At 41.2% G+C, this 19,872-nt stretch overlaps 3 protein-coding genes across 4 annotated transcripts; 2 read left to right on the top strand and 1 right to left on the bottom strand.

The window, feature by feature from the left end:
- The first annotated feature begins 2,601 nt into the window (after positions 1-2,601).
- On the top strand, positions 2,602-8,233 carry bcl6ab (BCL6A transcription repressor b). Of its 2 annotated transcripts, XM_020586770.1 has the most exons (9): positions 2,602-2,658; positions 4,321-4,492; positions 4,652-4,873; positions 4,975-5,793; positions 5,889-6,016; positions 6,131-6,298; positions 6,391-6,521; positions 6,607-6,744; positions 6,914-8,233. In XM_020586770.1, exons 1-9 carry the CDS (start codon positions 2,628-2,630, stop codon positions 7,055-7,057), a joined length of 1,953 nt encoding a protein of 650 aa, XP_020442426.1. In that variant the 5' UTR covers positions 2,602-2,627; the 3' UTR covers positions 7,058-8,233. The 2 variants fall into 2 exon arrangements, with proteins under 2 accessions (XP_020442426.1, XP_020442427.1); XM_020586771.1 differs by lacking the exon at positions 2,602-2,658 and having other exon boundaries at positions 4,401-4,492; positions 4,686-4,873.
- A 1,877-nt stretch (positions 8,234-10,110) lies between these two features.
- On the bottom strand, positions 10,111-15,163 carry cmpk (cytidylate kinase). Its single transcript, XM_020586732.1, has 6 exons — positions 14,919-15,163; positions 13,366-13,512; positions 12,464-12,616; positions 12,276-12,352; positions 11,914-12,010; positions 10,111-11,314 (listed from the first exon to the last, which is right to left on the bottom strand). The coding sequence occupies exons 1-6, from the start codon at positions 15,060-15,062 to the stop codon at positions 11,273-11,275; spliced, it is 660 nt and encodes a 219-aa protein (XP_020442388.1). The 5' UTR covers positions 15,063-15,163; the 3' UTR covers positions 10,111-11,272.
- A 106-nt stretch (positions 15,164-15,269) lies between these two features.
- On the top strand, positions 15,270-19,851 carry fam78ba (family with sequence similarity 78 member Ba). Its single transcript, XM_020586731.1, has 3 exons — positions 15,270-16,455; positions 16,603-16,882; positions 17,832-19,851. Exons 1-3 carry the CDS (start codon positions 16,121-16,123, stop codon positions 18,072-18,074), a joined length of 858 nt encoding a protein of 285 aa, XP_020442387.1. The 5' UTR covers positions 15,270-16,120; the 3' UTR covers positions 18,075-19,851.
- Positions 19,852-19,872: the final 21 nt, after the last annotated feature.

The following is a 19,872-nucleotide window of genomic DNA, read 5'->3' on the forward strand; positions in this document are numbered from 1 at the left end:
AGCATAAATACCATGTTTGTGTGATTTTGTTGAGTAGGCTTTTAAATATACCGAGATCTACTATGCACAGTTGTTTGTTTTACATCTGCGCTTGTGCTGTAGCAAACCTTTAATGCAAAGTTAATGCTGCACCGACATAAGCCAGAAAAAGGCTGACTGATCAAATCTACACATCCTCTTTCCTGCAAATAAACAACCAAAGCAGGAAATCAGACATATATTATCTGCCAGAGCTACTGACTGAACAGGTTCAGTCTCTTCTGATTCAGATCAGAAAATATCACTTCTTTCAAAGGATGTCAAGATGAACAACCCACAGAAACTTGGGCCACTAAAGATAACCACAGGGGAAAAACACCTAGAATGAAAACGTTAACTACAAATAGACTGCTTTGTTGCCATAGCCACCTGAACAGCTGTAATTTAGATACACTGGGCTGCACTGCATATTTATTTCATAGGGAAAATTCAGAAAACTTCTGCCAATGATTTTGAATAAGCTGTTATTCTCACACACATTTCATATTGCTAAACCTGACACATTATTTATGATGTGCCACTTGTAAACTGCCAAGCCCTGACCTTGATAATGATGGAAAAGAACAATCTGCTCAACCCCACATTCTGTGATCAATTTCTAAATGTTGAATTTCTGTTCATAATCCTTAGTAAAGTCACAATTACTAGCTCTAGTTGTCGATTTCTGTGGTTCTGTTTTTTCCACCCACTAAATGATTGAACCTGTCTGAATGTTTGCACAGCAAAGCCTCACCGCAGATCATTGGTGAGGATGAAATGTGACGGCAGCAGAAGGTAACTGTGTATTTAAAAACAGCACAGAAAACCCCTTTGTTTTTTCCACATTACATTTAACCCCTTAACTGTTGTATGGACTTGCTTATGAAGTTCCATAATTCAGCACCAAATTAATTACCTTTACAGAAGATGTTTTAGTCAAACAACCTAATTTAAAACATAAAAGGAATGAGTAATCCTTCATCAGTTGTTAGATAAAGTAGGATCACAGGCTCATAGCTAAAGAAACAGCCTTCCCATCACATTCTCAGCACATACTGTGTATAGGAGCTTTTGTTCTGTACATATGAACAGGTTACAGAATAGATTAATGTAACAGCACAGAAAACCCTGAGTGGTTACTGAGGAACAAATAAGGAGCATACCGCTTCACCTACAGGTAGACAAAAATAGTAACCGGCCACTTTATTAGGTACAATTGTATGCACTTCAATGCAACACTTCTGCCTTAACATCTGTGTTTATGAAGCTCAAAATTATTCAGTTTTTGGTGAAATTGTCCTAATATGTGTTCCTGATTCTGACCTCTCATGTATGTAGTTAGGGAGGGCAAAGATTTTGAGACACCTCTGAATATATTGTAGTCCAGTACAACACCACTTTTGACTATGACCTCAATAATAAACACATACTTGATACATTTATGACAATTTAACCAAAAACTGAAGCATTTTGAGCTTCATAAACATGTTATGGCAGAAGTCTTGCACTGAATTATATAAAATTGTACAGGTGTACCTAATAAAGTGGCCAATGAGTGTACATAATAAAGAGCTAAAAATGAATTACTGGTTTTATGACATTTAAGACAGTGGACAGAAATCCAGGAGCATGTCAAATATTAATTCATTGACACTGTATAAGCCTACTTCACCAGTCTGCTCTCAATTATCTTATCATTATGTTATTTCACTTATGCTATTATTTGCCTGCAGTGGTTTTTGATTTAGAGTTATTCAGGTACTTCTTGTTGTTTTAAAGAGCCGTTAGTTTCTGGTTTGATGATTCATGCATTGGTAAGTACTGAGAATTTTGTTTGCCTTACTGCATCTAAGCGTTACCCAGATTACAGCTGTGATGGTGAGACAGGAAGTGGTGGGAACACCAACAACAGCATGTGAGCCTTTGGGGGAGCTGAGGACTCCACACATATTTCTTTCTATTTGAGTTGACAGAGATAAAGAATTCATGCAAATATAGAGCCAAGTATTGCCATAAATATTTTACTTTTAAGTGTACGTCTTAAAAAAAATTAATATCAAGCACAACTGTAACTACACAATTATATTAGCCTAAATCAGCTTTATAACATCAACTGGCTGCTGAAATGCTGCTCGTTTTAGAGCGAGAAAGCTGTGAAATCACACTCATGACGCAAACACGTGTTGGGGAAATGTTAAAGACAAAGAAACTAAAAGGGGATACGATAAAAGATTTTTCTCAGCTCCTCATAATCCATGCAGCGACTGTACAGTGGCAACAAGCTCTCATATTCCCCCTTGGTATTTATAACTCTGTCGCCAACCTTGCACTTGGAGCCGTCCACTACACAGGGGGATTTACGCACACCGAAAAAAGAGAAACAAATGCTCAAATCTACAACGTACTCCATATTTAACACAGTAAGACATTCCACGCTCCTATTTGTTAATCACCCACATGTTGTACTTCACAATATTGATAGCGCGGGTGGAAATGAGGCTGATGTCGGGGGGCAGCTCCCCCGGGCTGCAAGTAATGGTACGGCCCAGTGTTGAAATTCCGAGAATTGAGCTGCTGTGTTTCTTAGAACTGGATTCTCAGAAGTGGTGATGTACAGAGTTTCGAGGAAACTTTTACAAGGTGACTTTTTTCCCTTCCTATTTTCTCAGCATTAGGTCAGAAGTCTAGTGAAGTAGCAGATGCTCATGAGGCTGCCTGAGCTGCTCGGGCTGTTTTGTCCATATCTCAATATCTTGTGATTCCTGTAACTAGAAGTGAACTAAGATTTGAGCTCCGGGAGAAGATTTTGACGGCTGCGCTGTCTTTTACTGTTTGTAGACGGAAGTGCAGATTTAACATTGTGTTCACATGGCTTTAATAGCTGCTGCTGGGCTGAAAACAACCAGCGGACTGCTAGTCAGGGTAGCAGTTTTTCATTATAGCACAATATTAGCCTTCATATTTGATCTGAACGTTTAGAAACTGTGTTTGACACACCATTTGGCAAGTCAGAGGCTACAGCAGTCGAGGGAAAGTGGCGCAACAGGGCCAGCCAGTCACAGCCAACTCATTTTCTCTCTTCGCGTTAATTGTCTTCAGTCGTTTCCCTTAACTGTCTCCATTGCAGGGCCGACGACTTTTCACCTTTTAGTTTTAATCGAGCAAAAATATCTTTAAACACCTTTAAAACACAATTAAGGTACGGGACAGTCCCCAGACATGACAGCATGTCTAAACTTGTGCTCGGTGACAGCCGAAGTTACACAGCAGAAGCGAAAGACTCCTTGAAATCACATCCTACGATATCATAGTGTACCAACTGAATATCTGAGGCTTAGAAGGGACCCTAAGATTAGTTTAGTGGGAGGGGAGGGGATGATAATGGGTTAAAGAGGTGAGTGCTACTTATATCGGGCAACAGGAAACCTCTGTGTGTATTGGCAACCTAATCTGAGCAGCCGGGACGGAATGTGCTCACACAACAGGCCGCAGCTGCCAGCGGACACTTTGGTCCGTCACGGTGAAAGAACGGCAGGGAAACGGAAGGATGAGAAAACTGTAGTCACGTTATTTAACCCTGAGTTCAGCAACGTAGGATAGTGTTGACACAAACTGTAGGTTGTAATTGTATTATGGTGAAGATTTGTTGTCGCCTAGTTCACTTTCAGAATAAATGATGTTCTGTGTTATATGGATGCTGACCCACTTTAGAAATACCACTGTCTTCAACAATAACATAGGTTAAGACATTGATTATAGCCTTTATAACAAGAGCGTAATTAAGGCTCAATAACAAGTAAGGAAGGCATTGCTCTGATGATTTACTGAACCTCCCTCATGCGTTTCCCTTTGCAATGGCGCCACCTTTTGATAAAACACTTGTTATGGTCAAAGCTTGATTTGATTTGAGGTCAGGAGGACGGGTGGCTTGTTTTGGAGAACAGTATGAGCCGGAAGTGATGAAATATAGTAAGGGCATTTATTATCTTAGACTATTAGAGTGTTTATTAATTTAGGATTTACAAATTCTAATTGCTTACAATGCTAATTGAGTTCATTTTGGTGTATTTTGCTTGATATTTGGGGGTTTAAGATGATTTCTGTATTGTACCTGGACATAGCAAAAGTAAAGCCCATCTCAGCTGCAAAATAAAGTTTTGATTCCAACAACTTTGATGTTGTCAGGAGACCATGCTGCATATGTTATTATTTAAGTGTATCATCATTATAATTCATTTTTGAGTTTTGTTTATATTGGTGATTTTAGACCATTAACAAACTGTTATTGTCACCCCTGCTCAGATTGCGACATCATGGCCGCTGCTACAGATGGCTGCATTCAGTTCACACGCCATGCAGGTGATGTCCTACTCAACTTCAGCCGCCTCCGCAGCAGGAACATCCTGACTGATGTTACCGTCCAGGTGGATGGACAGCATTTTCATGCTCACAAGGCCATTCTAGTGGCCTGCAGGTACTTTTAAGGCTTTTTTTATTTCTGAAACAGTGGGAGCATGGCTGTGTCACACAGGATTGATTTCATTTTGGGTTGTGTAGCCTAATTTTCTAGTCTTCCAAATAATGTTTGTGTAGCACATCAAACAAGGTTTCCATCTCTCTGGGTCTCTTACAGTGGCTTCTTTTATTCTGTGTTCATGAACCCTGAGAACGCAAACCTTAGTACCATCAGCTTAGACACCAAAGTGGACTCCAAGGGTTTCTCCATCCTGCTGGACTTCATGTACACATCCTGTCTGAAGATTAAAGACAGTCTGGTCCTGGCCACCATGAACACAGCCGTCTATCTGCAGATGGAACATGTGGCTGACACCTGCCACAGGTTCATCAAGTCCAGGTAAAAGATATCAGACAATGTGATAGGACACACTCTATTGACTTGGTTAAAAAAACAAAAAGAAGAAGGGATTTGACTTGGAGTTGAATATGTTTCTTCAGGCATCAGTCTCTGAATATGCAGATTGAAGAGGTACAGATCAACTCATTACCTCTGGCTGAGGAGATCCCTGCTTTGAGGCCTGTCAGTGAAAAAGAGCCAGACTTTAGAAACAACCATACATCAGCCTCATGCCCTCTCCAGGAGTACAGGGGCTACATCCCCAGTGTTTTCAGGGGTATCAACACCTCCAGCTCCTGTCATGTCTACAGTGACCTGCATGTCCCTGCTGGGAAGCTGGAAGATTCCTATAAGATCAGCGCCCCACCCAACAGCAATATGGTTCACAGTGAGTCCAGCACTGTCATCTCCCACCTGGTGCCATCCCACCCCAGTTTCCCCACAACTATCACACTAGCAAGAGCTAGCGGGAGCCTTCAAGGCCCTGCTGCTCCCATGGAGGAAGACAGCATTCAGCACCCACTGACTGGCTGCCTAAGATTGTCTGCAGGCTTTAGCAAAGGTGTTATTTGTAGTCCTCAAAGTCCACTCAGATCTGACTGTCAGCCAAACTCGCCCACTGAGTCCAGCAGCAGCAGAAATGCAACCCTGAGCCTCACACAGCCCTCAGACTATCCCAAAGATCCCAAGGCCCGCAACTGGAAGAAGTATAAGTTCATTGTTATGAACCAAAAACCTGATGATAATGAAAAGGAGGCTCAGGGAGGCAGCACGGAAGCAACAGCCATGTCCCCTGCTGTGAGCCCCTACAGGAGCAGTAGAACAGGAGGACACAGTGAGGTCCAGGCAGATGAGGGTGCCAGCGAGCACAGAGAAGGAACCCCCATGTCTCAGAGTGTGGACAGCTGCAGCAGCATCAGGTAAAAATACATGTGACTGTACATTGTCACTATAAGCCACTCACTATAAATCTGTACACTTCAGATGAACTCTGTGCTCTTCTTCCTGTGTGCAGCCATCATGGATGTTCCACCTGTGGCTGTGACAGCCCTCAGTGCATGGAGATGGGTCACCTTTCTCCTGACTCATGCAGCAGAGAAGGCACTACCAAACTATACTCGGAGTATTCCTCCTCCAGCTGTGGTGAGTGTCCTCCACAAATGCCATACTATCCAGCCTACTGTTTGGCAGGATGATTTTCAACAAACCACAGAGGTGTTTTGTCTCTACACTCATTTTGTTTGCTTCTTTCTACAGAAGACAACTACTACTTCTGCAATGGTTGTGACTCCAAGTTCAGAGAGGAAGATTCTCTGAAAGACCACATGGTCCAAGTCCACAGTGACAAGCCATACAAGTGTGACTGCTGCCAGGCTGCTTTCCGCTACAAGGGCAACCTGGCCAGCCATAAAACTGTTCACACAGGTAAGATCAGTAACACCTTTTAAAGTATTATGAAACTGGCTTCATGGATTAACTGTTTAATTCAGCACACAACTTGCTGATCTAAACCTCAGGTGCAAAGCCGTACCACTGCAACATCTGTGGCGCTCAGTTTAACCGACCGGCCAACCTCAAAACTCATACCCGCATCCACTCGGGAGAAAAGCCATACAAGTGTGAGACATGCGGCTCCCGATTTGTCCAGGTGAGAAAAAAAGAACAGGCGCATAATTATTTCCGAGAAAGCACCGTATCAGTGTGTATGCATTTAATATATGACTTTTCTCCAGGTGGCCCATCTTCGTGCCCATGTATTAATTCACACAGGAGAAAAACCATACCCATGTGAGATCTGTGGAACACACTTCCGTCACCTTCAGACACTCAAGAGCCACATGCGGATTCACACGGGAGAGAAACCTTATCATGTAAGCACTGTTGTCAGCTTCCTCTCCTTATCCAGAGAGTAACCCCTTTTCTTCCACAGTCCATGTGCCTGTCAGTAGTTCTATGCCTGAGTCCTTTACTACAGCTGTGAGTTTGGGGGGATAAAACTTTTCTTTTTTTAAGTGACTCAGTCTGTTTTCTTGCCTTCAGTGTGAGCAATGTGACCTCCACTTCAGACACAAGAGTCAGCTGAGGCTTCATCTGCGACAGAAGCATGGCGCAGTCACTAACACCAAGGCTCAGTATCACAGGACTTCCAGCAACGTCGCCACAGGCCAGGTGAACTCCAACTGAGCCAGCTGCAGCCCTGTCATGTCTCATTTTGTTTTCCTTTTGCATTGACCACCACCCTGTCAAAAGATTCTTATATGTTATTTGCCCTTTATGCATTTGTAAATGATGCGCATTATGTAAGCTCTTTGGTATTTCAAAGATCGTAGAGGTTTATGCTTTCATTGTGAATGTCTAACAAAAGAATGTACATGTTGAATGTGAATTTGAGCAGGTATTTCTCTGCTTCGCAAATTACTTAACAGAATGTCAGCATGGAAGGACAGTTCTCATTCTCAATCAGACTGTGGATTCCTGGTCATTTTGGTTTTAGTACTGACTATGAATTCACCTACTAAAATTGTTTATGCAGTTATTTTTCATTAGGATATTTTTGTAAATAAGATAATATATATTTTCAGATTGCCATCTGCTGGCAGAGTATGAATATATCTACTATATATTTTTTATGTGCAGTGAGCTTCACTGACCAACAATAACACAAAGCTTGTTATTTTGCTATTTTATAGTTTATGGTGTATATTGTAATATGTACAGATTGTCATTCATTTAGACATATTTTCTTTGTTCAATTATTTCTAGGCTCCTGTTGGTATTTTTGCACATCTGCATTATGCTGTAGTTCATATATTTTCATACTTGCCACATATTTCTACTAAAAATGTTGACATGTTGAAATGATTTGTTATACCCCAAGTCCAGCACTTGCTATATTCTTATTTATAGTTTTTTTTTTTTTGGTGTCGTTTTGGCTGTATTCTGTTACATTTGGTGCTGCAATGATCCAGTGATCCCAGGGGATCATTTAAGTTCAGCAGCATTTTATCTAACCTTATGTATTACAGTGCACTCATATGGCCCCGAGTATTCACAGTGCCTTACATTCACTTTTCTATTGGCAACTTTCTTGGATTAACTTCAACGCATTTTAAGTTTGACAGTATAAAAGCTCTGGTAGTTATGAAGTGCTTTTGTGGTACTTTACCCTGTTGTATGCATGTCAGGTACTGCTGTTTAGGAAAAACAGTCATGTGTAGCTCTTAAAGTGCAGATACACCAGGCTTCAAGCTAAAAACATGCTCAGGAATTACAGTAATATGTGATTCAATTGTCTTTGTAGCTTGTAAATTATATGTAAAAATAAAAAAATATTATCTAGCACTCATTGCAACAATTGTGTTCATTACTTTAAAATGTAGTACAGTGTTGTAGATAATAGTATACATGTAAAGCTTCTCACTGACTGTCGCTGTTCACCACCACTTGTCCTTATAAAGAGATAAAACAAACCTGACTACCTGAATATATACTTGAATGAAGTCTTATAAATATATAAATGCTGAAATATATTTTACTTAAAAGTACAGTCTTATGCAAAAGTTTAGGCACCCCTTGATAAATAACAGATTTTGGTGATTTTTTATTTGAACAGATGTTAACACAGTTTCTCTTGGAAATGGAAAAAATGCACAATATTTTCAGCAAACAGTGATGCATAGTTACTTCTTATGCCATAAATTGAACAAAAATAAAAAATAAAAACATTATTATGGCATGGTGCAAAAGTTTGGGCACCCTAAGAGTTCCAGAGTCTCAAAGTCTCTCACAAGGTATCAGACCTTAATCAGCTCGTTAGATCTGATGCACAGCAACAGCTGTCATTGGTAAATGCCAATTTCAAAGCTGTACAAATACTTTGACTCTTCAAACCTTGTGCACACACTTGTGGACACCCAGCAACCATGGGTTCCTCTAAGCAGCTGTGTAAGACCCTGAAAATGAAAGTTATTGACGCCCACAATGCAGGAGAAGGCTACAAGAAGATAGCAAAGCGTTGTCAGCTTGCAGTTTCCACAGTAAGAAATGTAATTAAGAGATGGCAGATCAGGGGAACTGTGGAGGTCAAGATGAGATCTGGAAGACCAAGAAAACTCTCGGACAGAACTGCTCGTATGCTGGTCAGAAAGACAAATCAAAACCCCCATTTGACTGCAAAAAACCTGCAGGAAGATTTAGCAGACTCAGGAGTGGTGGTGCACCGTTCCACTGTGCAGCGATGCTTGCACAGACAAGGCCTTCATGGAAGAGTCAGCAGAAGAAAACCTTATCTGCGTCCCCATCATAAAATCCAACGTCTGAAGTATGCAACAGGACATCTACAGAAGCCCGATGCGTTTTGGAAACAAGTGCTGTGGACTGATGAAGTTAAAATAGAACTCTTTGGACACAATCAGCAAAGGCATGTTTGGAGAAAAAAAGGAGCAGCATTTCATGAAAAGAACACCTTGCCAACTATTAAGCATGGGGGTGGATCTATCATGCTCTGGGGTTGTGTTGCAGCCAGTGGCACAGGAAACATTGCACGGGTGGAGGGAAGAATGGATTCCACTAAATACCAGCAAATTCTGGAAGCAAACATCACACCATCTGTAAAAAAGCTGAAGCTGAAAAGAGGATGGCTTCTACAACAGGACAATGATCCTAAACATACCTCGAAATCCACTATGGAATACCTCAAGAGACGCAGGCTGAAGGTTTTGGAATGGCCATCACAGTCCCCTGATTTAAACATCATTGAAAATTTGTGGGTAGATCTTAAAAGAGCTGTGCATGCAAGACGACCAAAGAATATTACAGAACTAGAAGCCTTTTGCAAGGAAGAATGGGAGAAGATCCCAAGTACAAGAATTGAAAGACTTTTAGCTGGCTATGAAAAGCGTTTGCAAGCTGTGATATCTGCCAGAGGAGGTGTTACTAAGTACTGATTGTGTAGGGTGCCCAAACTTTTGCACCATGCCATAATAATGTTTTTATTTTTTATTTTTGTTCAATTTATGGCATAAGAAGTAACTATGCATCACTGTTTGCAGAAAATATTGTGCATTTTTTCCATTTCCAAGAGAAACTGTGTTAACATCTGTTCAAATAAAAAATCACCAAAATCTGTTATTTATCAAGGGGTGCCTAAACTTTTGCATAAGACTGTAAATATAAAAAAAATAGTGTAGAAAAATAAAGTGTAAATTTATAAAAATGAATTAGATATACTTCTCCCAATATTTATTTGTATATTAAATTATTTCCGTCTTCAGTTCAGCATTTAAACATCAAAACATTTCAGAGTTAATTTACAGTACTTATGAGTCATGAGTAAGCCATATTTTATCTGCCATGAAATCCTATTCAGTCAATGAAAAAAATAATAAACTTTGACAACAGTGTTATCAAGTGGCCCCTGCTGCTGTTCACGTTAAAAGCTACCAAGCTCACAAGTTTTGTGTTATTGTAAATTACAGAGAAGTTAATAATTTGAGCTTCTTATGCAATAGACCAGAGTACTGTGCTTGTACAGTAAAATACAGAAGCAAAATAAAACATACTGTTTGAATGGGCAGCCCTCACACAGTAATGAACAGAGATCAAGATTAATTGAGAAAAACAAAAGAAAAAAAGGAAACATTTTTTTACATTTAAGTTTTATCCCCCCTCCTTCAAGCAGAACCAGCAGAGGTGATACTTGTTTTTATCTCCATGTTTTTGCTCCAGTATGACCTGTCCCACATGTCACAGCAGTGTTGAAGCACACAGACATGTACAGTCAAACATTCATCAAAGAACAAGCCATCTATTGCAGAAACAAGAGTACCTGATCACTACCATGGCGCAAAAGCAACCAGCCATGTCCCTGTTATTCTGCCCATTAACTATAAGACAGTTGTATAGTTTGTATTTGGATGGCAGACAGGCTGCTGACTATTCTGTAAAGCCTTATCAGTCCTGGTTGATCATCACACAACAATTTGGTCTGAAGCATTATGGCTGCTTCCATGAGACTCTGGATACATTAGTAATATTCAGACTTCCAGTACTCTATGTGTGTTTGACAAAAAAAAAAAGCATCTCTCTAGCTAACAATACATTTCATTCTTATCAGAAGGCCTCAAAATATGAGTGCTGATGAGTTGGGAGCTCTTCTGAGCATGAACTAGTTGATCACAAGTAGCTGCTCAGCATGTCCTACTTCTCATTCACACAGATGCATATCGCACACACACCCCCACACACAACAAAGAGTGCAGCATTTATAAAAAAGACGAACAAAAACAAGTAACCAAAGTAAAAAGTCATATTGATACATAAACCTATTATAGTGTACTTGCAGTTAATAAAAAGAGGAACTAAAAAGATAAATGAATGTAGTTTGCAGCTGGGAAAAGTTCAACCCTCTCTGTCTAGAATGGCTTTCACACCAGCAAACACCTGCAAGAGAAAAACAGGTTAAATAATCACACTGTAAAAGTCAAATTCATTTTAAAGTCTTTATTTATGAGCAATTCATTGCTTAGTGTAATTTTTGTGTAGTGTCTATTAATTTTAAAAAACTATAATGCTTTGTAAAATAATGACAAGAACTATTTAAAAAATACTGACAAAAATGTTATTGTAATTTAAATTTTATAATATTATGCAACTGTAAAATTTGACAACTATCATTTCCAAATTAAGGTGGAGCTTGATCGGAGCTCTGATGCCTTTTTCCCCACTTAAAACTACTTTGTATTAACAGACCATTTTCCTCTTGGGGTTATGTTTTTAAAGAGTGTCTAGTGCCCATCAGCTGAACTGTAACTTCAAGCATTTCCACTTTGGCTTCAACATCCAACTGGGGAAGTTTTCCCTTCTGTCTGGCTGAACGGTTTCACTCCATGAAACACACACAGGCATAAATTTTGTGTGATTAACTGTCCGTTTCCTTTTCTGGTTTATTCTCTAACACATTTATCAAACATTGTTCAATCTGTTGGTGGGGATCATAGATGCCACGTCCACATTTCCTACTGCCAGTATCATTTACTCACCTCGTCAACAGAACGAGAGGCATCTACGGTGCGCACCTTCCCGAGTTTCTCATACTGTTCAATGATTGGTCGTGTAGACTGCAGGTAGGTTTGGATTCTGCATCCAAGAAAAATGTCTGATTATTGGGGTCAGGTGACTCAGGAGAACCAAAGGAGAGACACTAACTAGGTCAAAAACACAAAGACAAGTATCCAACATTCAGCTAAATGGGTCGGAATAATCTGTACTGATCAAATAGGCCTCAACTGTCAGAAAAACCTTTTTGCAGGGACTTCATTGTGAAAAAGCACATTTTAAAATGTGGTGTTCAGTAGTGTTAAAGTCTAAAGTCGGGTGTTTTGTCTGTGGCAAAGGACTGTACCTTTTTTCCAAGCTTTCTCTGTTGTCATCTGTGCGTCCACTGCTCTTCCCTCTTTCTAAACATCTGTCGATGCAAACCTGTGGACAAGAGATCATGCCCGTGTGTGGGTACTGCGATATCAGCACAGCGCCCTGCATGTGACTAAAAACAGCTAAAAGGGTTTTAGCTTTCCAACTTCCTCAACCTACCTCAATGGCGCAGTCAAAGAAAAGCACAAATTTGACATCTGCTTTGCCATCCATGACACGGTTCCACCCCTGAAGGTTGTCCTCATTGCGTGGGAAACCGTCTATGAGGAAACGGAACATTTTCTCATCTTTCTTCATCATCTCTTCCATTGCCTTAAGGAACAGGAGCAAGAATAAACTTGGATTTTTGTTCTACTGATGTGATTTCACTGCAAAAGCTGTTTATACAAATTACCAATTAGAAACTGATTTCACACACCCAGGGACCCCAGTTTATTTTAATACTTTTCATTTATTGTATTTGCTTATTTTACTGGGACATAAACCGTTTTTTAAAAAAACTGAAAATGTTTCCTTACACGGCTGCACAAAACCAAACTCTCACAAGCATAAACAAATTCTACACTATTATAAAAACATATGAAACTATAAAGCTTCAAGGTACATGGTTTTAGATTTTGATCACATCTACTGAGACAGCAAAAATATTTAAATTAAAATTACACAATTAGTGACAATCACAAGTTTCAAGTAAGTAATGTTGTCACATTATTAAGTCGACAACACAACCAAAGCATTTAATTCTAAATGTCACAGCAAAGGTTCTGCCTACAAATTAATATCCATGAATAGTTAACCCTTTTAGAATAAAATAGAATAGAATAGAAGCAAAATGCTATGGGGACCTAAAGACTGAACTTTCAACCAACATTTATTAAATCAGTTCCATTAAATTAAAATATATAATTAGCAAAAATCCATTTTTCAGGTCCTGTAGAGGTTATGAAAAGCGAAACTTCACACAGGTCCTGGGGAAACTGTCTGACCCCTGGCAGTCTGGTCTAGATTTGCCTCCTGTCAGGCAAGCACGGCCTGGTTTAGAGCCTCTATGCAGCACCTACCTTCCTGAGTAAATCAATGGTGATCTCCACTGGGACAATTTTGCCATCCTTGATGTAGCTGGCAATGAGCTGCCCAAACTGTGACCCCTCTCTAGCACGCTCTGCTCTCAGCAAGTCCCCAGCTGACAAATGGGTGTAGCTGTAGTTCTGGGAGACACAAGAACACAAACATTTCTTGAAAATGAAAGGCTGAGCTTATGCAATGAAAAAACTGGTAAAGAAAAGCCCTTCAAAATAGCAGTGTGCTATATAGAGTCAATTTGAAGAGAAATTGGTAGCTGATCATTTAAAAACTGTTTTTGTATGTCTTTTAGCACACTCTGTGGTAGGGAGGACAGCTTTTACAAACAGGCCAAATCCTTCTCATTCACAGAACAGGAAAAGGTTAGTCCTTCTGTTTGGAATTAAAAGAGCCCTTATGCAAAGCTGCCAATCAAGCCTAACCACTGCACTTGGAGTAATGCAGCCGACACCCACTGACATCTGTGAACGGAAGTAATTCATCTCAGTCAAACAGATGCACAAACACACATTAAAGATTCTACACTTGCAGAAATGCAGCTTCATGAGTGTTCATGACTTTGACTTTCAGACAAACATCAAAGCAGCATGCTGTAGAGTTCTGGCTCCTCAAACATTTTGGGTGGCTTACTAAAAACGACTTCTTGTGAAAACCTTTTTTCAGTTCCTTTGGGATGGTGTGTAACTCAGTGAACAGATGAATTATGCATTAGAGAAAGCTCGACACAGTACATACCTTTATGACTGCACTTTTTCTCTATTTGGCATCAGTCATGCTCAATATACCTCTCCAGGTTATAAACTGATCTTCACTGTTTTGTTACTAATAAGGCAGAAAAGTAACTCACAGAAATTTAAGGTCCAAGTTCAGGTGAATTATAATTCATTGTCACACACAACTGTATGGGATGATCAAGGCAAACATTCCTCATCCAATAAATGTCCTGGTCAACTTCTGCTTCTATTTGTTCAAAGTCAACAAAGTACTCTCCAGCTCGCCTTGACCTTAACATAACAGGAACTCCATAGATAAGACATAGCTCATAGATGACGTTATAATACGGAGTAAATGTCAAGAGCATATCTCTTGTTGGCTCTGTTTATACTATGTGAAGCTAATAATCAGACATTAGTCTAGCTTATTATTCCAGGCGTTTGACTGCACAACATTAAACAGTAAGAAGAAATACTTTCTTATTTAATTTGATTCTGATTTGACTCAGCTATCATAAATTAAGTAAAGTTAGTTTCTGAAGAACCAGTAATATGACAATGGTACTTTAAGGTTCCAGTATGCCAGCACAGGGTTGTGTATCAGCACACTGTGTATCCTATGTGGCTAACTAGCTAACCGGCTAATACAGAGGTTCGTTTTAGAGGACAACCGGAAGTCACTGGGATTTATATATTACCTCGTTAAAATTAGCTATTAAATAGTACAACGATCCTAAGCCGTTTTAATCACGAAAGGCTAAATCCTATCTATTAAGGTCGTTAGTTTTCATTGTCATTTCTCTAGCCATCTCTCGTACCTCCACAATTTTGGTACACTGGGTCCCTTTGCCGGCGCCAGGCCCGCCCAGTACGAACACAACCTGCGGCTTCATCATCAACGACGCCCGGTACAACAAACTCTGCACCTTGTGAGACACGTTACTGAACAAACGGCCGATCATAAACCAGCACCACAAACTATTATCCTGAACCGGCGAGGTGGGTTCAACAATAATAAGTCTAGATGACCGGTGAATGCGTGTCACTATCAGTGAATAGGAAGTCGATGACACGACACCACTTCCGCTGTTGACTTGATTGGCCAATGGGGTTTCTCAGAGGCGTGACGAAGGCATTAGCCACGCCCGCTCGCGTTTGTTATTTTTTTCAATGCAGAGGTCGGGTGACGCCCCTCCCCTGCCTCTCCAGCATCAGCACCTCGAAACCGAGCGAGGCGACCCACGGATGAAAGAGGATGCTCTCCGGTCCGTGATGGATTCCAGTTCGAGGAGACATAACGATGAAACAGCTAACCGAGAGATGGCTGGTATAGTCGCTGTTTTCTCCACACTTATGCTGCTTGGCTGCCTCCATTCATGATGCATCATTCATGCGTTCCCAAGAATGGAAACGCACTCCGAAGAACACTAAAATAACCCATTACAGCTTCGCTGTCAGCTCTTTAAAGACATTCTCACTCATTTGTTAAAGCTTCTTTTCATGTAGGACAAAGTGATGAAGAGCCCGGTTTTACCCTTTGAGGGCGCCGCACGAATGTAGGGCTAATACAGAAAAGCCAAGCAAACAAAAGGCATTCCAGCCCCACACGTCTGACGCACCTGGCTGCCCTGTCGCCACTTGACATGACAGCGCAGCGACGGGAGCAGAGCAGCTGGATCAAGGGGCACAGACGTGCAGCCGAACGTGTGGACTCGACAAGGAATAGACCTGACGCACGACGGAGAAGCAGCAGCAGCCCAGGAGAGGCCGGATTGCAGTTTCTGGGGACGAGCGCCAAGGGCAGTGCGGTAGTCAGCAGACAGACCGGGGGGAGGAGGCTGCGGAGATCTGCGATACTTCCTCCCAAGTCCCCACTGCGCTCTCACCTGCATAACATCCTGAAAATATGATGTTTTTATAACTGTTTGTTCTCCTTTTTCATTCCCAACCAATCAGTGATGATGGGCAATTAAAATATTAGATCTGCTCTTCAGGGAAGGGTGGAACCCGGAGGAGACCGATGTGCATATTGGCCAGGTATAATTTGCCCCCTTCTTTTTTGGCTTTGCTCGTTTTGCTTGTCGCCTGCACTATGGGTTGTATTCAGAGCATCGCATGCAAGCCCCGCATCAGACGGGAGAACATTGTGGTGTATGAGGTGTCGGCCTCCATTGACCAGTGTCCCACCATCATTGAGGAGAACTCACCGATTGTACTCCGTTACAAGACGCCTTACTTTAGGGCCTCAGCAGGAGTTGTGATGCCACCAGTGCCCCGTAATGAAACCTGGGTGGTGGGCTGGATCCAAGCTTGTACCCAGATGGAGTTCTACAACACCTATGGCGATATTGGCATGTAAGTAATATCTTTTTGTGTCTAGGTGTTTGGATGTGCACAGAATCTTCTTCTCTCACTCACACACACAGGCACATCATCTAGACCTGCACTTGCCACTGCCAAATACAAGCCTCTCATCCTCTCTCTCTCTCTGTACTACCTCAGGTCCAGCTGGGAGTTACCAGAGCTGCGAGAGGGCCGGGTCAAAGCCATCAGTGACTCTGATGGTGTCAGCTACCCCTGGTATGGCAACACCACAGAGACCGTCACCTTGACCGGCCCTACGTCCAAGCCATCCCGCCTGACGGTCAGCATGAACGACAACTTCTACCCCAGTGTGACCTGGGCTGTGCCAATCAGCAACAGCAACACGCCCATGTTGACCCACATCACCAGGGACCAGAGCTTCATCACCTGGCTGGTGGCCATGAATTCCATCACCAAGGTTGGACAGAAGCACAGAGAGGAGTCTTACACTCTGCTTGTTCACACATACATCCCGATCATCCCGATGTATCTTATCTTATCTTACATGCATCCCCAGGTCACAGATGCGTCTTGCTCAGTTTAAATGAATGGAACCAGCTACACACCTTTTGAAATTGTTCTTGCATTACACACAGACTGACTGTAATGTAATCATCTCCTCCAGCACTTTTCCTTTCTGGTGTAAAGTTACAGAGCACTACATCATTGCCATCAGCTCTCCTGAATGTAACCTCTGCAATGCAATGGAAGTCAGTCTGCCATAAAATGTACTGTATCTCAAAATGCATTCAGCATGTACTGTATGTGGTGTCTTTGTGGAAGTGTTGGAGTCTTTCAAGGCTGTTACAGAGAAGGTTGTAATGCTTATTATTTACATTTTTGGTTAATAAGTTAAGAACAAGTTTTTTGTTGGCTGTTCAGTGTAGAAATGAGAGTTCAGGGGCAGGGGCAGATCGTGAAATGTTTGGATGGCTTGGCCAGGCTGGGGCATGAGCTCAGAGAGGGGTGGCACATTTGAAATACATGTAAACATTAAATTAAACCACTAGTGCTATGAAATAATAAACTGGACCTTATTAAGAACCTAATTGTACATAAATCAATTCAAATATCATGATAGAAAATAAAGATAATTTGACCATTATCAATTATAAAGCATCAGAAAAATGTCCTGAAAAACGGCAATGATTTGTGATTGTTTATTATTCATTGATACTGACAAGCATCACATTTTTAACTCTGGCAAAGGGGGTGACCAATCAGATTCTGGGAGTGGCTGTTTCCACCCCTGGCAATCCCCTGGATCCGCCCATGTTTAGCGGTCAGAAAACTGGGACTGAAATTATGCATCAAATCAAACATTTCTCTATCACCCATATTAACTTTATGCTGCTGTCCTCTTCCAGGAGCGTATTGTGTTGCAGACGGTGCGGTGGCGAATGCGGGTGGACATTGCTGTGGACCCAGACATGCCTCTGGGCTCTCGGGCCTCATTGGTGGGTCGCCCCTACCAGGAGCAACCACACATCCTCAACTACCAGGAGCCCATTCCTCCTAACGCACTAGGGAGGCCAAATGCTAATGATGCCCAAGTGCTAATGTGGAGGCCACGAAGAGGGGCGCCACTGGTGGTCATACCGCCAAAATAAGAGGCTCAAACAGTTGCACAGACAAAAGAATAATTCTTTCTTCAAGAAAAAAATGGGGCATGAAGGTGATAAAGTTATAAAGTCTATCAAAGAAGAAAGAACTGGCGGTGGTGTTATTACGCTCAAGATGCCAGTGGCTCATTATCCCTGAAAGATCTGGACCATTATAACAAGCCAGAGAGGATATTACATCTTTTCTGACACAGTGTCAGAAAAAGAAGTCTACAATAAACTAGTGTCAAGGGCCTGGAGTTACATCAAGGCTTGTTTGGTCCCCAACAAGCTTTGGACTACATTAAAGAGTTCTGCCTGTCTTTTAGCGAAAAAAGCAACACTGTTTTTAGATGTACCACAAAGGTATTATAGCACAAGAAGAACTGCATCCTGCATCCTTATGTAGATTTTACTGCATGAGAGAGTGAGAGAGAAAAAAAAACTGTCCCTGAGAAGTTTAAGAATAGCATTTGTTTTATATAACTTGATACCTGAAGACATTTTGATTGAAAAGTCGGCCAAAAACAAGGCAGCTGGTTAAACCTCATCAGTGCTAATAAAAAGCCTTCAGCACACTAAGTACCAGAGATAAAGGATGTATTCATAAAGTTTAAGACAAAAGTATTATATAAATCTTTTTAGGTTAAGATTAATCTTATACATCAATCAGACTGTATTAAGAACACCCACTTGGCATAAATGTCTGGAAGACAAACAACTCTGCTGTTCACTGGAGTTCTGCTAATACACCAAATTCACCAACATATTTTCAACTTACTAGCTTCCAAATGCAGCTGATATTGTATTCAAATGGGTGGTAAATCATGAGAGAGATGAGCTGGACCTGTTCCCATTGAATAAATGACAGCTGTGCTTTTAATTCTTCAATAGGTGATGTGGAAGAGTGACATACAAGTATTTAAAACTGGAAGGTGATAGCTGGAATAGCTCCAAACTGGACTCAGACCAAGGATAGATTTTATGTGGCACTAATCAGGTCTGGTTACATAAGTCATTCTACAATCAGGGATTCTAAATGTACTCTTAAAAGTTTCCTTGATGTGAATTTAAAGCAGGCAAAACTTAATTTTGATAAGTGCTATTTTTAACACTGGGTCTGTGAGATCATATCACAACATCTCCTCATGTCACTGACGTATTTTGCAGTAGGTTTCTGCAGATAATGAAAGCCTTTCAGTGTCATGGCTATGATTTGTCCAGTGGCTCATGTGGGCTCAGTCCAAGTCTCCACCTGCCACTCCACACACAGGTCACATGACTCATCCTCCATCTGTGCTTCTCTCCAGGTTCATACCTTCCCATCGTCCTGCCCTTTCTCTCACGTGTTCACTTCATCACGCACACTATGACCATATCATCCATCCATTATCTATACTGCTTATCCTGAAGAGGTCTCTCGGTGGGGACTGGAGCCAATCCCAGCTGACACTGGGAGAGAGGTGGGGTACACCCTGGACATGTCGATAGTTTATCACAGTATCACTGTACCAAATATACTCATTTATTCTGAAATCCACAACTATGCAAAGATTGTGACTGTGTAAACAAATAACACAGCGAGAAAAACTGGCATTTTTTTGTTTTGTTCATCTGCCTCAGTTCTGTTTCTATTTGCCAGGGTCACTGCTGAATAAAATGTCTGTTACTACTAGGTTAAAATAGGTTATTTTAATTCAGTGTGTCTATGTTTGCCACTGCACCACAGCTCATTCAGCCATCTGTTGCTATAGAAACTGGTTTGGTTTTCCTGAGTGCACTGCAACTAACTTAAAAAAAAAACAGT

The sequence above is a fragment of the Monopterus albus genome, unplaced genomic scaffold (assembly GCF_001952655.1).
Source record: "Monopterus albus unplaced genomic scaffold, M_albus_1.0 scaffold420.1, whole genome shotgun sequence".
NCBI lineage: Eukaryota > Metazoa > Chordata > Actinopteri > Synbranchiformes > Synbranchidae > Monopterus > Monopterus albus.

What these genes read in the sequence shown, in the direction of transcription:
- fam78ba (XM_020586731.1), top strand. Translation starts at nt 16,121, where the DNA reads ATGTGCATATTGGCCAGGTATAATTTGCCCCCTTCTTTTTTGGCTTTG. An exon ending in ACCTATGGCGATATTGGCAT is followed by an intron (nt 16,456 to 16,602) that starts GTAAGTAATATC and finishes GTACTACCTCAG; the next exon opens with GTCCAGCTGGGAGTTACCAG. An exon ending in CCATGAATTCCATCACCAAG is followed by an intron (nt 16,883 to 17,831) that starts GTTGGACAGAAG and finishes GTCCTCTTCCAG; the next exon opens with GAGCGTATTGTGTTGCAGAC.
- bcl6ab (XM_020586770.1), top strand. Translation starts at nt 2,628, where the DNA reads ATGTACAGAGTTTCGAGGAAACTTTTACAAG. An exon ending in GCGGCTCCCGATTTGTCCAG is followed by an intron (nt 6,522 to 6,606) that starts GTGAGAAAAAAA and finishes ACTTTTCTCCAG; the next exon opens with GTGGCCCATCTTCGTGCCCA. An exon ending in CGGGAGAGAAACCTTATCAT is followed by an intron (nt 6,745 to 6,913) that starts GTAAGCACTGTT and finishes TCTTGCCTTCAG; the next exon opens with TGTGAGCAATGTGACCTCCA.
- cmpk (XM_020586732.1), bottom strand. Translation starts at nt 15,062, where the DNA reads ATGATCGGCCGTTTGTTCAGTAACGTGTCTCACAAGGTGCAGAGTTTG. An exon ending in AGTGTACCAAAATTGTGGAG is followed by an intron (nt 13,513 to 14,918) that starts GTACGAGAGATG and finishes TGTGTCTCCCAG; the next exon opens with AACTACAGCTACACCCATTT. An exon ending in CCTCTCGTTCTGTTGACGAG is followed by an intron (nt 11,315 to 11,913) that starts GTGAGTAAATGA and finishes TTTCTCTTGCAG; the next exon opens with GTGTTTGCTGGTGTGAAAGC.